A 16,644-nucleotide genomic window follows, 5' to 3' on the forward strand; every position below is an offset into this window, starting at 1 on the left:
GTTATGCTTTAGAGACGGCTGCATTCACATTAAATAGGGAACCATCGAAACCCGTTGAGACGACGCCTTATGAACTGTGGTTTGGCAAGAAACCAAAGTTGTCGTTTCTGAAAGTTTGGGGCTGCGATGCTTATGTGAAAAAGCTTCAACCTGATAAGCTCGAACCCAAATCGGAGAAATGTGTCTTCATAGGATACCCAAAGGAAACTGTTGGGTACACCTTCTATCACAGATCCGAAGGCAAGACTTTCGTTGCTAAGAATGGATCCTTTCTAGAAAAGGAGTTTCTCTCGAAAGAAGTGAGTGGGACGAAAGTAGAACTTGATGAGATAACTGTACCTGCTCCCTTATTGGAAAGTAGTACATCACAGAAACCGGTTTCTGTGACACCTACACCAATTAGTGAGGAAGCTAATGATAATGATCATGAAACTGTAGATTAAGTTACTACCGAACCTCGTAGATCAACCAGAATAAGATCCGCACCAGAGTGGTACGGTAATCCTATTCTGGAAGTCATGCTACTAGATCATGATGAACCTACGAACTATGAAGAAGCGATGGTGAGCCCAGATTCCGCAAAATGGCTAGAAGCCATGAAATCTGAGATGGGATCCATGTATGAGAACAAAGTGTGGACTTTGGTTGACTTGCCCATTGATCGGCAAGCAATTGAGAATAAATGGATCTTCAAGAAGAAGACTGACACTGACGGTAATGTTACTGTCTACCAAGCTCGACTTGTTGCAAAAGGTTTTCGACAAGTTTAAGGGATTGACTACGATGAGACCTTCTCACCCATAGCGATGCTTAAGTCTGTCCAAATCATGTTAGCAATTGCCGCATTTTATGATTATGAAATTTGGCAAATGGATGTTAAAACTGCATTCCTGAATGGATTTCTAGAAAAAGAGTTGTATATGATGCAGCCAGAAGGTTTTGTCGATCCAAAGGGAGCTAACAAAGTGTGCAAGCTCCAGCGATCCATTTATGGACTGGTGCAAGCCTCTCGGAGTTGGAATAAATGCTTTGATAGTGTGATCAAAGCATTTGGTTTTGTACAGACTTTTGGAGAAGCCTATATTTACAAGAAAGTGAGTGGGAGCTCTGTAGCATTTCTGATATTATATGTGGATGACATATTATTGATTGAAAATGATATAGAATTTCTGGATAGCAGAAAGGGATATTTGAATAAGAGTTTTTCAATGAAAGACCTCGGTGAAGCTGCTTACATATTGGGTATTAAGATCTATAGAGATAGATCAAGACGCTTAATTGGACTTTCACAAAGCACATACCTTGACAAAGTTTTGAAGAAGTTCAAAATGGATCAGGCAAAGAAAGGGTTCTTGCCTGTGTTACAAGGTGTGAAGTTGAGTAAGACTCAATGTCCGACCACCGCAGAAGATAGAGAGAAAATGAAAGATGTTCCCTATGCTTCGGCCATAGGCTCTATCATGTATGCAATGCTGTGTACCAGACCTAATGTGTACCAAAGTAATCCTGGAGCGTATCACTGGACAGCGGTCAAGAACATCCTGAAGTACCTGAAAAGGACTAAGGATATATTTCTCATATATGGAGGTGACAAAGAGCTCATCGTAAATGGTTACGTTGATGCAAGCTTTGACACTGATCCGGAGATTCTAAATCGCAAACCGGATACGTGTTTATATTGAACGGTGGAGCTGTCAGTTGGTGCAGTTCTAAACAAAGCGTCGTGGCGGGATCTACATGTGAAGCGGAGTACATAGCTGGTTCGGAAGAAGCAAATGAAGGAGTCTGGATGAAGGAGTTCATATCTGATCTAGGTGTCATACCTAGTGCATTGGGTCCAATGAAAATCTTTTGTGACAATACTGGTGCAATTGCCTTGGCGAAGGAATCCAGACTTCACAAGAGAACCAAGCACATCAAGAGACGCTTCAATTCCATTCGGGATTTAGTCCAAGTGGGAGACATAGAAATTTGCAAGATACATACGGATCTGAATGTTGCAAACCTGCTGGCTAAGCCTCTTCCACGAGCAAAACATGATCAGCACCAAGGCTCCATGGGTGTTAGAATCATTACTGTGTAATCTAGATTATTGACTCTAGTGCAAGTGGGTGACTGAAGGAAATATGCCCTAGAGGCAATAATAAAGTTATTATTTATTTTCTTATATCATGATAAATGTTTATTATTCATGCCAGAATTGTATTAACCGGAAACATAATACATGTGTGAATACATAGACAAACAGAGTGTCACTAGTATGCCTCTACTTGACTAGCTCGTTGATCAAAGATGGTTATGTTTTCCTAACCATAGACATGATTTGTCATTTGATTAACGGGATCACATCATTACGAGAATGATGTGATTGACTTGACCCATTCCATTAGCTTAGCACTTGATCATTTAGTTTGTTGCTATTGCTTTCTTCATAACTTATACATGTTCTTATGACTAAGAGATTATGCAACTCCCGTTTACTGGAGAAACACTTTGTGTGCTACCAAACGTCACAACATAACTGGGTGATTATAAAGGTGCTCTACAGGTGTCTTCGAAGGTATTTGTTGGGTTGGCGTATTTCGAGATTAGGATTTGTCACTCCGATTGTCGGAGAGGTATCTCTGGGCCCTCTCGGTAATGCACATCACTTAAGCCTTGCAAGCATTGCAACTAATAAGTTAGTTGCGGGATGATGTATTACGGAACGAGTAAAGAGACTTGCCGGTAACGAGATTGAACTAGGTATTGAGATACCGATGATCGAATCTCGGGCAAGTAACATACCGATGACAAAGGGAACACCGTATGTTGTTATGCGGTCTAACCGATAAAGATCTTCGTAGAATACGTGGGAGCCAATATGAGCATCCAGGTTCCGCTATTGGTTATTGACCGGAGACATGTCTCGGTCATGTCTACATAGTTCTCGAACCCGTAGGGTCGGCACGCTTAAAGTTTCGGTGACGATTGTATTATGAGTTTATGTGATTTGATGTACCGAAGGTAGTTCGGAGTCCCGGATGAGATCGAGGACATGACGAGGAGTCTCAAAATGGTCGAGACGTAAAGATCGATATATTGGACGACTATATTCGGACATCGGAAAGATTCTGAGTGATTCGGGTATTTTCGAGGGTACCGGGGAGTTACGGGAATACGAGGAAGAAGTAATGGGCCTCATGGGCCAAGTGGTGGAAGATAGGAGGCAGGGCGCGCGCCCCCCTAGCCCAAACCGAATTGGACTAGGGGGCCGGCCCCCCTTTCCTCTTTTTCCTCCTTCTCCTCCTTCCTTTCCTCCTCCTAGTAGGAGTAGGAAAGGGGAGTCCTACTCCTACTAGGAGGAGGACTCCTCCTCCTGGCATGCCCATAGAGGGCCGGCCGGCCTCCCCCCTTGCTCCTTTATATACAGGGGCAGGGGGGCACCTCTAGACACACAAGTTGATCAGTTGATCTCTCCCAGCCATGTGCAGTGCCCCCCTCCACCATATTCCACCTCGGTCATATCGTAGCGGTGCTTAGGCGAAGCCCTGCGTTGGTAGCAACATCATCACCGTCACTACGCCGTCGTGCTGACGGAACTCACCCGTGAAGCTCTGCTGGATCGGAGTTCGCAGGACGTCATCGAGCTAAACGTGTGCTGAACTCGGAGGTGCCGTATGTTCGGTACTTGGATCGGTCGGATCGTGAAGACGTACGACTACATCAACCGCGTTATGCTAACGCTTCCGCTTTCGGTCTACGAGGGTACGTGGACAACACTCTCCCCTCTCGTTGCTATGCATCACCATGATCTTGCGTGTGCGTAGGAAAAATTTTAAATTACTACGTTCCCCAACATGATCAAGATTACGCTAGGTAGCATTCCACATCAAAAATTATCTTTTTTATCATTTACCTACTCGGGGACGAACAGTAATTAAGCTTGGGGATGCTGATACGTCTCCGTTGTATCTATAATTTTTGATTGTTCCATGCCAATATTATTCAACTTTCATATACTTTTGGCAACTTTTTATACTATTTTTGGGACTAACATATTGATCCAGTGCCCAGTGCCAGTTCCTGTTTGTTGCATGTTTTTTGTTTCACAGAATATCCATATCAAACGGAGTCCAAACGGAATAAAGACTGACGGAGAATTTTTTTGGAATATATATGATTTTTGGGAAGAAGAATCCATGTGAGACGATGCTCGAGAGGCCCACGAGGTAGGGGGCGCGCCCAAGGGTGTCAGGCGCGCCCCTGACCCTCGTGGCCACCTCGTAAGGAGGTTGGTGCCCTTCTTTCGCCGAAAGAAAGCTAATTTCTGGATAGAGATCGTGTCAAAATTCTAGCCCAATCGGAGTTACAGATCTCCGGGAATATAAGAAACGGTTAAATGGAAGAATCTGGGAACGCAGAAACAGAGAGAGACGGAAAGACAGATCCAATCTCGGAGGGGCTCTCGCCCTTCCCGTGCCATGGAGGCCATGGACCAGAGGGGAAACCCTTCTTCCATCTAGGGAGGAGGTCAAGGAAGAAGAAGAAGGAGGGGGGCTCTCTCCCCCTCGCTTCCGGTGGCACCGGAGTGCCACCGGGGGCCATCATCATCACCGCGATCTACACCAACACCTCCGCCATCTTCATCAACATCTCCATCACCTTCCCCCCTCTATCTACAGCGGTCCACTCTCCCGCAACCCGCTGTACCCTCTACTTGAACATGATGCTTTATGTTTCATATTATTATCCAATGATGTGTTGCCATCCTATGATGTCTGAGTGATTTTCGTTGTCCTATCGGTGGTTGATGAATTGCTATGATTGATTTAATTTGCTTGTGGTTATGTTGCTGTCCTTTGGTGCCCATCATATTAGCGCGCGCATGGATCACACCATAGGGTTAGTTGTATGTTGATAGGACTATGTATTGGAGGGCAAGAGTGACAGAAGCTTCAACCTAGCATAGAAATTGATGCATACGGGATTGAAGGGGGACCAATATATCTTAATGCTATGGTTGGGTTTTACCTTAATGAACATTAGTAGTTGCGGATGCTTGCTAACAGTTCCAATCATAAGTGCATAGAATTCCAAGTAAGGGATGACATGCTAGCAGTTGCCTCTCCCACATAATACTTGCTATCGGTCTAGTAAAGTAGTCAATTGCTTAAGGGACAATTTCGCAACTCCTACCACCACTTTTCCACACTCGCTATATTTACTTTATTGTTTCTTAATCTAAACAGCCCCTACTTTTTATTTACGTACTCTTTATTATCTTGCAAACCTATCCAACAACACCTACAAAGTACTTCTAGTTTCATACTTGTTCTAGGTAAAGCGAACGTCAAGCGTGTGTAGAGTTGTATCGGTGGTCGATAGAACTTGAGGGAATATTTGTTCTACCTTTAGCTCCTCGTTGGGTTCGACGCTCTTACTTATCGAAAACTGTTGCGATCCCCTATACTTGTGGGTTATCAGAGACTGTTGGAAATATGCCCTAGAGGCAATAATAAAATGGTTATTATTATATTTCCTTGTTCATGATAATTGTCTATTGTTCATGCTATAATTGTATTAACCGGAAACCATAATACATGTGTGAATACATAGACCACAACATGTCCCTAGTAAGCCTCTAGTTGACTAGCTGGTTGATCAATATATGGTTATGGTTTCCTGACCATGGACATTGGATGTCATTGATAACGGCATCACATCATTAGGAGAATAATGTGATGGACAAGACCCAATCTTAAGCGTAGCACAAGATCGTGTAGTTCGTTTGCTAAAGCTTTTCTAATGTCAAGTATCATTTCCTTAGACCATGAGATTGTGCAACTCCCGGATACCGTAGGAATGCTTTGGGTGTACCAAACGTCACAACGTAACTGGGTGGCTATAAAGGTGCACTACAGGTATCTCCAAAGTGTCTGTTGGGTTGGCATGAATCGAGACTGGGATTTGCCACTCCGTATGACGGAGAGGTATCTCTGGGCCCACTCGGTAATGCATCATCATAATGAGCTCAATGTGACCAACGAGTTGGTCATGGGATCATGCATTACGGAACGAGTAAAGAGACTTGCCGGTAACGAGATTGAACGAGGTATGGGGATACCGGCGATCGAATCTCGGGCAAGTAACATACCGATAGGCAAAGGGAATTGCATACGGGATTGATTGATTCCTTGACATCGTTGTTCATCTGATGAGATCATCGTGGAACATGTGGGAGCCAATATGGGTATCCAGATCCCGCTATTGGTTATTGGCCAGAGAGATGTCTCGGTCATGTGTGCATGGTTCCCGAACCCGTAGGGTCTACACACTTAAGGTTCGGTGACGCTAGAGTTGTTATGGGAAATAGTATGTGGTTACCGAAGGTTGTTCAGAGTCCCGGATGAGATCCCGGACGTGACGAGGAGTTCCGGAATGGTCCGAAGGTGAAGATCGATATATTGGACGAAGGGTATTGGAGTTCGGAATTGTTCCGGGGGTACCGGGTGACGACCAGCATGTCCGAAAGGGGTTTCGGAGGCCCCGTCAAGCGTTGGGGGCCTTATGGGCCAAGGGGGGGCACATCAGCCCACTAAGGGGCTAAGCGCCCCTCCCACCCCATCTCATGTAACCTGGAGAGGTGAGGGCGCCTCCCCTAGGGCAGCCACCTCTCCCGGCTTGGGGGAAAGTTTCCTAGGGGTGGGGGCGCCCAAACCCATCTAGGGTTTCCCCTGTGGCCGCCGCCCCTACCCTAGGGAAACCCTAGGGAGCCTCCTCCTCCCCCCCTTCCCCCTATATATAGTGAGGGAGAGAGAGGGCAGCCGCACCCTCCCCTGGCGCAACCCTCTCCCTCTCCTACACCTTCCCCTCCTCCGTAGCGCTTGGCGAAGACCTGCCGAAGAACCATGAGCTCCATCACCACCATGCCGTCGTGCTGCCGGAGTTCTCCCTCAACTTATCCTCTCCCCTTGCTGGATCAAGAAGGAGGAGACGTCCCCGGGCTGTACGTGTGTTGAACGCGGAGGCGCCGTTGTTCAGCGCTTAGATCGGAATCGACCGTGATCTGAATCGCTGCGTGTACGAATCCACCAACCACGTTCTTGTAACGCTTCCGCTTAGCGATCTTCAAGGGTATGAAGATGCACTCCCTCTCTCTCTCGTTGCTAGTATCTCCTAGATTGATCTTGGTGACACGTAGGAAATTATTGCTACGTTCCCCAATAGTTCCATGAATATAATGGTGTCACCAGCATATTATAAGATGGAAACCCCACCATCCACCAAATGTGGAATAAGACCACCTACTTGGCCATCCTCTTTCGCTCTATTAATGAAAACGGCCAACCTATCAACGACAACATTAAAATGGATCGGGGCAATCGGGTCTCACTGTGTCAGTCCTTTTTGCGTCTAGAAGAAATGACCGATATCTTCATTAACCTTAATCCCAATGTTGCCTTCCTATACAAATGATTCGACCTGCTTCCTCCTAGCTTGATCAAACCCTTCCATACGCAAGGCTTGCTGTAAAAATGGCCATTTCACTTTGAAAACCACTCCGTCGAGTTTCTTCGAATGCATTTCCTCCAAGGTTCATGCAGTACGACCACTCCCTCAAGAATGTGTCGTCCCGACATAAAGGCAGTTTGGGTTGGTTGAACAACTGAATGAGCAATCTGTGGCAGGCGTCACACTTTAGTATAAATCTTGAAGCTTACATTCTCCAAACAAATCCGTCTGAATTGCTCAATGCGAGTCGCTTCATCCTTCTTTGGTAACAAAGTAATTGTTCCAAACATCAATTTAAATAATTGTAAATGGCCATCAAACAAATCATGGAACATAGGCATCAGGTCTCCTTTAATAATATCCCGACACTTCTTATAAAATTATATAGGGAAGCCATCCGGACCAGGTGCTTTGTTATTTTTCATCTGTGAAATAGCCTAGCGGTATCAAAATTTGTCTCGCGGGGCACTCACCTGCCAAGTCCTACCGCCCGCTCGTTTTGCCTCGCGATTTATGCAGTAGTTCAATCCCGTACAAGGAAACGGTAAAAAGGTAAATCCCTCGAAAGAATTTATTTTTCAACGATGAAACTTGTGATTCTTGCATCTAAAATTATCAAGTTTCAACCAGTTTCAGAGATATAATTTAAAACAATTTTTTTGATCTGTCGTAGACACAAGATAATTGATTTTATTGGGATTTAAAATTTTGTTTAAGAGATTTTCTTTTAAAGTCATCCAAACATATTCAAAATGGATCTGATTAATTTGGAAGATGTGGTCGTTTAATAAAATATATTAATGTTTGAAAATCGGAAGCCATAATAAAAAGCGGGCGCCCGGGGCATGTGTGCCCCCGCACTTGCGTGCCATAAATCTTCTCCCCTCTATGTATTACTCCCTGCATCCCGTAATATAAGAGTGTTTTTGACACTGCACTAGTGTAAAAAGCGCTCTTATATTATGAGACGGAGGGAGTACCATTTATCTATGCATAATTTGTGCCACGTACCTAAAGGACAAAACTGGCTTAGCGGTGCTCTTATATCATGGATGAGAAAATTTCACAACAACGACCACACGCGCAGCTTAATCGGAGGTTTTCTGTGGGCTTGACTTGCATATGTAATTAACTGAACACTTTGCAAAAAGCACCGGAAATCAGCAGGCTACAGCAATCTCCAAGTCAAATATGCTATTAAGCATAGTGGCAGAAGGCAAAATAGGCAAACTCCCATGGGAGCATGTAAACATCCATGTATTTGTAATCAATACGATGATGAATGAAATACAGAGTTCACATAATTATTTCTGTGTTTGTCATTGTATTTTGTTTTCAAAACACATTGCACATGTGCATGTGAGTTTTCGAATGAATCACACATTCCAGGATCATATTAGTTATAGCATAGAATATAAACTCTTAATATGAACATACAAATATAATAAAAAAAATATCATTGCCTCTAGTGCATATTTTCAACACCCAAAGCTTCTAGGGCCTTTTATCATTCAGAAAAAATCGTCAAAAAGTTTCATCGTGTTTGGATTACCGTAGTTATGGATTTTCTGAAAAACCAAAAGCGTGCAAAAACACCTAAACTGACACTGGGCACTAAATTAATATGTTAGTCCATAAAAATAATATAAAAGTCATATAAAACATAAAAAGTGATAATATAATAGCATTTAGCAATAAAAAATTATAGATAGGTTGGAGACGTATCATGTTTCCATGATAGCAATCTAGATATATTTTCTTATAGAAGTTTAAGTACATGCTTTCTACTACCTCTTATGAGCTTACAATGCCTATCTACTTTATCTCAACCCAAATCCTTTTAATTTTGACCAAGTTATGGAGAAGATACTACTCACAGTTTGTTAGTGGGTGAGCTAGTTACTGCATCTGTTTCAAAATAGAACCATCTAGAAAGCATATATTTAAACCTTAATAACTTTTAAATAACTCTATAAAAGGTTCTCATAAATGCGCTTCTAAATGCCTAGTTGGATATGCATCCAGTTGATTAACTTTTAAATAACCCTACAAAAGGTTCTCATAAATGCACTTCTAAATGCTTAGTTGGATAAGAATGCAATTAATATTTGCCTCTTACAACTATGTCTATTTAACCATCCCTATCTCGCTTGTTTTTCATCCACTCAATCACATCATTGATTCACCAAAGTCCCATATAACTATCTCAATATCTAAAATCCCATTAAGCAATCCAATAGCCATGAGGACATCGAGCTTCCTTCTCATCGTTGCTGCCGCATTCCTCTACGCCATCGCCTCACCCACCACGGGCTGTGGGGAATGGATGGGCAACCAATTGCGGAACACAACAATAGAGAATGGATTGGAACCAATCAGAAATATCAACGACCAACGCATCCAGGTGCTCGGCAATTGGGCGGTGTTGGAGTTCGGAAAGTACACAAATTGTGTGCTCAAGTTCAACAAGGTGGTGAGTGGCAGACAACAACATGCATTTTTATTGTACTACGAACTCATCATCGATGCATCGGACGTCCGCGGGGTAGACGGCAAGTACAAGGCAAGGGTGCTCGTGCAAGAGGGGGTTCACAGACCCCATCTCCTCTCCTTTGCCAAGGTGAACTAGGCGGGTGGCAGTAACAACAATAGTTATAATTGTGATGTTGCAAATGTGTTTGCTGGGTTTCTAATCGAATAATAAATATTCCTGTTGCATTGCCATGCATTTTGGAACATATCAAATTGCATTAAAAAAATCTGCAACTTGACTATGATAAGACCAGATGTTCTTTTTACAGGACAACATGATTAAGCTTTCCCATATAAATTTGCAGGTAGCATTTGCGTGCGACAATGAACACATCTGTTATCTTTTCTTTTTGAATGACCATGACAAAATAGATTTTTGGCGTGCAGGAGCATATACTCCCTGAGCCAAAAGCAATACCTGTGAAAGATGATCTTATATTGTGGGACGGAGGGAGTATAACTTTAGCGCTATTAGTTGCAAAAAAGTAACAAGTCTGATTAGTTGTTGGATCGCCAGCATACTGGAATAACAAAAAGGTACCATTCGCAGATCAATACCGCATACTATATGTCATCACCCATGGCGCACCTAGGCCAAATCACCATCGACCAATGCAGAGATAACTTTATCCCAGGCTTTATACCTAGCTAAATAGGAGATCACGTGGGGAGAGGAACGCCAATCTGAACAGACGGCGCGGAAGCGACCGTAGTCTAGCAGGTCGTCTAGGTCTCCGGTCAAGCACCCGCCATCCGACAAGGCGCACCCAATCTTCGTGCAGGGTTGCCTATGGAGGAGTGTGGTCGGAGCTAGTTGTGGCGAAGGGCTCTCGCGACTCGCCAACGACAGCATTGATTGTATCTGATGCAAATATTTTAGATCGATCTGGGTTTTTCTCTCTCTTTGATTTTGAGAAGGCTAGATCGATCTGGTTATTACACTTGCGTAAGGAACTTGCGTCCTCGGGGGATCAGTGAATCAAGTGGAATCAACTCGGCCACGAGCCCACCACTCGAACTGTCCCTGGTCCCTGCGTAACCATTAATTTGGGGGGGGGGGGGGGGGGGGGGGGAGTGGGGCATGGTCTGATTAAAATTTTGTCACACATCAATTTGTGTTTTCTAAAATGAAAAAAAAAACACTCCTATGATAAGGTGTGGCTAGGTCTCAGTCGACTAAGACTTAATCAAGTGTCAGTCCAGTGACATGGTATATAAAAAAAGAAAAAAAAAAGAAAATAAGAAAGATTTTTTTGTATGAATCTCCATGCAAGATCAAAGGAATATAGTATTGACTGAGACATAATGGAGTCTGAGTCGACCGAGACTCAGCAAAACCATCTGTGGTAAGTATGATTTTAAAAATTGGTATTTTTTTTTTCCAGATGAACAGGGACGCAACCTCCCCGGCTCCATTTCTCATTGAAAAACGAAACCAGCAATGATACAAGATCTCAGCCTAAGGCTGCCAAGAATTACAAAGAGATTAAAGACTGAAAAAGCAAAAGCTAGGATCTACATAGTGGTGCTCAAACAGACTAATTTCCACCAAACACAGCGAGGTGTGTTGCACGCAGGCAAGCAAAAGGATTACAGAGCAATAGTTCATCCCAAAAGACATGGGTGCAAGACCACCTAGAAGAGTCGGGCTTGTGAACGCCAGCTATAGATTATTCGACTATTGTTGGGTATATATAAGAAGAATCAGGGTATTACAATTCCAATTTAATTGGCTCCATGCATATTTCCACCCATGGTCCAGACATGGGTGCAAGACCACCTAGAAGAGTCGGGCTTGTGAACAAAGGATATACACCTGCGTATATATAAGAAGAACCAGGGTATTAGAGTTCAAATTTAACTTGCTCCATGCATATTGCCACCCATGGTTCACCTAGCCTAGATATGCCTTGCATTATTGTTGGCAATGAAATGGTTATTATTGGAACTGGCTGAACTGGTTTTTCTACCACCTGTGTTCCTCCATGCATATATAGGAGGGGAATCATTAACACGCCAACTAAGTTGTCTGAACTACGACTCAAAAAAATTTGTGTGAACTAAATAAGTTTGGGCGGGTGCAAAAAGTAGCTCACCACTTAGAAACACAGCGACAGATATTGCACATATGGTCAATGAGGCTACAAGTACAGCACTCCATGCTACAACCATATTCTTCACATCCCCCAACTCTTGATGACCAGGTATCGCTGCTGAGGTGGTATTGCAAAATATATTTAGCAAAGATGCGATCTCCAAACACAATGGTATCACCCGTGATGGCAGGCACCGCCGAGAAACTAAAACTCGGGTTCCTTTCAGTATCAATCAAAAGAGCATTTTCTCCTATGCTTTTTACTGGGACAAACTTTTCTTGGGCAAGATCCACTAATCTGTAAATGTGCATCGACTGTGTAGCTTCTATATTGCCAAGCACCAGGATCTCGGAGTCGCATTCAACCAGCTCTGGCGCGGGGAACTTATCCGCCGGACATGTGGCAACCAACTTGGGTGACAACGAGGAAGAGGAAGGTAAACCCGATGTCGTTGAATGCTCTTGCCAAGGTGGGTCGATCCGGAAAATATTTAGTTCCGAGCTAGATCTCTGCTCCTGCAACATGTAAAGTTTTCCTTTGAATGATAATGGGCTCGCATGTGGGTGGAAGGGTAAGGCAGATAAACTCCACCGCTTGTGCCTTGTGCTAGCAAGGAGTATGAACGGTGTATTCTGGAACGCGATCATGACCCAGACGACTCCATCCGGACTCGTGCTCACAGCCGCAAACGCATTGGCCGGTAACGAGATTGGTCGCAAGATTTCTGGGAGAGTTATGTCTACTGGGAGAGTTATGTTTTCCGGGAGTTCCACAACGTCCCCAGTGAAAGGGTGGAGGAGGCATACACTGTCGCCGTATTGCCGCCCTGGCACGATGACGAACAGGCCCTCGGCTGGGCAGAGGACGAAGTGGTCTCTGAGAAGCGGAAGTCGAGGGCGGACGAAAGCTCCACTGGACAGGTTGAAGAAACGTTTTTTGCTGCGTTCCCGGGGATGGAGCCCGTGCCCTTCGGGCAGCATCATCCAGCGGCGCGGGTGGAACCGCGGATCGACTATTCCACGGCCGCGCGGGCAGACTGTGCTGGACCGCCAGTACCGGCAAACGGCACGGAAGCGGACGTAGTCGAGCAGGTCCCTGGCGAGCACCCGCCATCCGACAACGCGGACCAGATCCCCGTGCAGGGTCGTCCACGGCGAGACGTCGCCGGAGCTGGCGGTGGTAATGGCCGGTGGGCCATTGCGAAGCGAGGAGGAAGACATCGATCGATCTCGAACCCCGATCGATTTCGTAGTTTTCTGTTTTACCCTAGCGTAGCCTACGGGTACCAACGCTCGTACGAGTATCTTCAACAAATTAGCCTGCCTGGGCCTGGCCGGTTTGTTTTTTAACATAAGGCCTGGCCTCGGGATGGTTGAGTTGGGCTTTTGTTCCGATGTCTATTTGCTCACGGGTCTAGAAATATTGGATCCAAAATTCTCCTAAAAAATGTTACGCTAAAAAAAGTTAAGCTTTGTTTGCAAGGAAAGAGTTTTATTCCATAAGAATAGGGTTACAATCGAGAGGCAAAAGTTTGTCCATCAACCAGGCAAAGAACAAGGGGATCCGCAAGAAGAGGAACTCGATGGCGACTCCAGTAGAAAGGTTGAAAAAATGTTTCTTGCCGGCAGGGTGAAGGCCATGGCCCTCAGGCAGCATCATCCACCGCCTGGGATGAAACCATGGATCAGTGATGTCACGGCCGCGTGGAGAGGTCGTAGCTGAATGCTAGGCAGAGCAAACGGCGCCGAACCGGACGTAGTCGAGGAGGTCTCTTGAAACACCCTCCAGCCCACAAGGCGGGCCAAATCTGCAAGGACAGAAGCCCAAGGGGACTCGTCCTCTGGTCTACCGGCAGCGGAGGAAGCATTAGCATGAGGGCACTCGCAATTAGCCACCGCCGACATCGTTGTATTGATCGCAAAATCAATCTGGATGGACGTCGCCAACATGTCCTCTTTCAATGGATTCCTCCGTTTGAGACTCTGCCCTCAAGGAATTAGGTCCAGTGACTAGATGATAATCCTCATGTGTCCTCAAAAACGTTTTGTTTGTTATAAAAGAACATTACGGCCTATCCTTTGCTATAAAAAGGATTGAGCTACGTTGCTGCACCTTTGCTACTATTGTTACTTGTTGCTTGTTACGAATTATGTTGCTACAAAACTATCTATCACTGTTACCTACAGCATTTGCAGAGAATACATTGCTGAAAACCGCTTGTCATTTCCTTCTGCTACTCGTTGGGTTCGACACTCTTACTTATCAAAAGGACTACGATTGATCCCTATACTTGTGGGTCATCAGTTACTTTGTTGAAGCATTCTTGGCGACCTAGTTTATCAATGGGGGTACACTGATATAGATGCGAGTATATATGTGTGTCAGCGAGGAAGCACAAGCTAGATAAAGCGTTGTGTCCCTATAGTTTTCATCAAGCAATCGTGAATCACACCATTTCAACTTAATTTGTTCCGAGGCAAAAACACATAGAATAGAACTCTGTTTCCGGACAAAAACAGAGTAGAATTCATTCAGGTGTTGAAATGATCAGGTCGTCAAATACTGAAATCTTGCAACGGGGGGTCGCTGGATCGGGAATGGCATTGAGTAATCCACCAGGATCTATCCTCGACCATTCTACATGGATCCCTTTGCATACAACTATTTCATGATATACTCTGCTTTATTATTACGACCAATCCCAGTTTAGTTTTTCCTGCTACAATGCAGGTTCATTTAGCTAGCTAGCTTTGGCAGACCACTGGATTGATTACCAGGCTAGCTAGATGGCTCTTGATGTATGTACGTATTTGGAGTAGAAATTACTCCTCCGGCTCCTGCCTGCAAAAGGGAAATGCCTACATAGATCAGTCGGGATCGGGATATACAGAGATCTTCAGGTTAATACTAAGAGAATTAGTTAATTCATAGGAGCAGATTCATGTGTCATTCATTTCACTAACTGTTTCCAAGGAGCATTATAAAAAAACAGTTTCCAAGGTAATTAAGCATGTGTAGGCGATTAATCAAGGAGATCTTATCAATTTAGAGGCTCATAAACAATGGATTCGTGCGTGTGATGCATGCTTGTGCTTACTCATCAGGTTGGGTGTACTTGGCAATGGCGGCGGTGATCCTGTCCTTGTCCCTGGTGGCGAAGGACTCCACCAGGACCCCGGCCTTGTAGAAATGGAAGAGCGGCACCACCTTGATGCGCAGCCGGTCCGCCACCTCCGACTGCTCGTCGTACTCGTCAATCACCTGCAAACTTCTCTTTCAGATGCCAATAATTCTTTGACTAATCAAGATTTGCTGGTGTAAGGAAGGACGGAGGGAAGAACGGACGTTGTGCTTGAGGAAGATGACGGGGGAGCCGTGGTCGCCGGAGCCCTTGCAGAGCTTCATGAAGCCCTGCTCGATGTACTTGCAGCTGCCGCAGGACGGCCGGAAGAAGTCCACCACCACCAGCGCGCCCGTCGCCCTCGACCGCTCCAGGAACCGGCTGAACTCCTCGTCCGTCTTGAACTCCGTCACGCACTCCACCGGGCAGGACTCGTCCTCCTCCTCCTCCTCCCCCACGGGGGGAAGCCCCGGCAGCGACCCGTTGGTGCTCGCCGCGCCCTCCTCCTTGCTCTCCGACGACGACGATACGGAGACGCGGATCCGGCGGCGGCGGATACGGAGCGGGGCTGTTGGGAAGGGGAGGGTGGTGGTGGCGGTGGCGCGGGGCGGAAGGCAGCGGCCGGAGGTGGTGGTGGTGGGGAGGGGGAGGAAGGAGCCGATCATGGCTGCATTCTCGTGGATTTGTGGTGGCTGCTGTCTTGAGGTGGTGTTGTGGATATTGCGTGGGATTCTTTTTTCTTCTTCTTTTTTTACGAAAAAGTCATCTACGTTTGTGGCTGGGATTGATTTGGTCCTTGATATTTTCCCCTTTTTTTTGCATGGATATTTTTGCCTTGTACTGTACTCCTCCATCCGGAATTATTGGTCGTAGAAATGGATGTATCTAGACGTATTTTTAGTTTTAGATACATCCATTTCTATCTATTTTGCGACAAGTAATTCTGGATGGGGAAGTACTAGTTTAAAAAAAATAAAAAACGTTTTAAAGAATCAAGTCTAAAATTCAATTCTGGTACTAATCGGTATCACACTTCACATCAACAATTTAAATGCCATGCAAAAATCACACACAATTAAATGGCGGGCTCGCTGTTTACGGCTCATGGCTTGCGCTTGGGAGGAAAAACCCTATGTGATGCTCTCTCTCTCTCTCTGTCAAGTATTACTGATTCGCACAGGTATGGTCGACATATTGAGCAATTGGGCTGATCCATTTTAGCGGTGTGCATAGCTTCGTTCTGGTTTTTATCGGTTTGGGAATCTTCTAGAAGGTTACTGAGCCATTTTGAGCTAGTTTTTTCTTTTTCTTTTGGTTTTTCCCTTTTTCGTTTATTTTTACTTTTTTTTACCATAAATTCGAAATTTTCAAAAAAGGTCAGTACTTCAAAAATGTTTAAAA

At 44.9% G+C, this 16,644-nt stretch overlaps 2 protein-coding genes across 2 annotated transcripts; one reads left to right on the plus strand and one right to left on the minus strand.

Moving 5' to 3' along the window:
- The first annotated feature begins 9,675 nt into the window (after positions 1 to 9,675).
- LOC123186682 (cysteine proteinase inhibitor 8-like) lies at positions 9,676 to 10,224 on the plus strand. The gene has a single exon (XM_044598397.1). It carries the CDS (start codon positions 9,737 to 9,739, stop codon positions 10,121 to 10,123), a length of 387 nt encoding a protein of 128 aa, XP_044454332.1. The 5' UTR covers positions 9,676 to 9,736; the 3' UTR covers positions 10,124 to 10,224.
- A 4,390-nt stretch (positions 10,225 to 14,614) lies between these two features.
- Positions 14,615 to 15,948, minus strand: LOC123191151 (thioredoxin-like 4, chloroplastic). Its single transcript, XM_044603935.1, has 3 exons — positions 15,468 to 15,948; positions 15,220 to 15,383; positions 14,615 to 14,963 (listed from the first exon to the last, which is right to left on the minus strand). The coding sequence occupies exons 1-3, from the start codon at positions 15,906 to 15,908 to the stop codon at positions 14,945 to 14,947; spliced, it is 624 nt and encodes a 207-aa protein (XP_044459870.1). The 5' UTR covers positions 15,909 to 15,948; the 3' UTR covers positions 14,615 to 14,944.
- Between the last annotated feature and the right edge of the window lie 696 nt (positions 15,949 to 16,644).

This window comes from Triticum aestivum, chromosome 2A (genome assembly GCF_018294505.1).
Source record: "Triticum aestivum cultivar Chinese Spring chromosome 2A, IWGSC CS RefSeq v2.1, whole genome shotgun sequence".
Classification (NCBI taxonomy): Eukaryota; Viridiplantae; Streptophyta; class Magnoliopsida; order Poales; family Poaceae; genus Triticum; species Triticum aestivum.

Bases quoted from the DNA above. Each gene is read 5' to 3' on its own strand.
- LOC123186682 (XM_044598397.1), top strand. From the start codon at position 9,737: ATGAGGACATCGAGCTTCCTTCTCATCGTTGCTGCCGCATTCCTCTAC.
- LOC123191151 (XM_044603935.1), bottom strand. From the start codon at position 15,908: ATGATCGGCTCCTTCCTCCCCCTCCCCACCACCACCACCTCCGGCCGC. The intron at 15,384-15,467 runs GTCCGTTCTTCC...AGAAGTTTGCAG, and splicing joins TCATCTTCCTCAAGCACAAC to GTGATTGACGAGTACGACGA.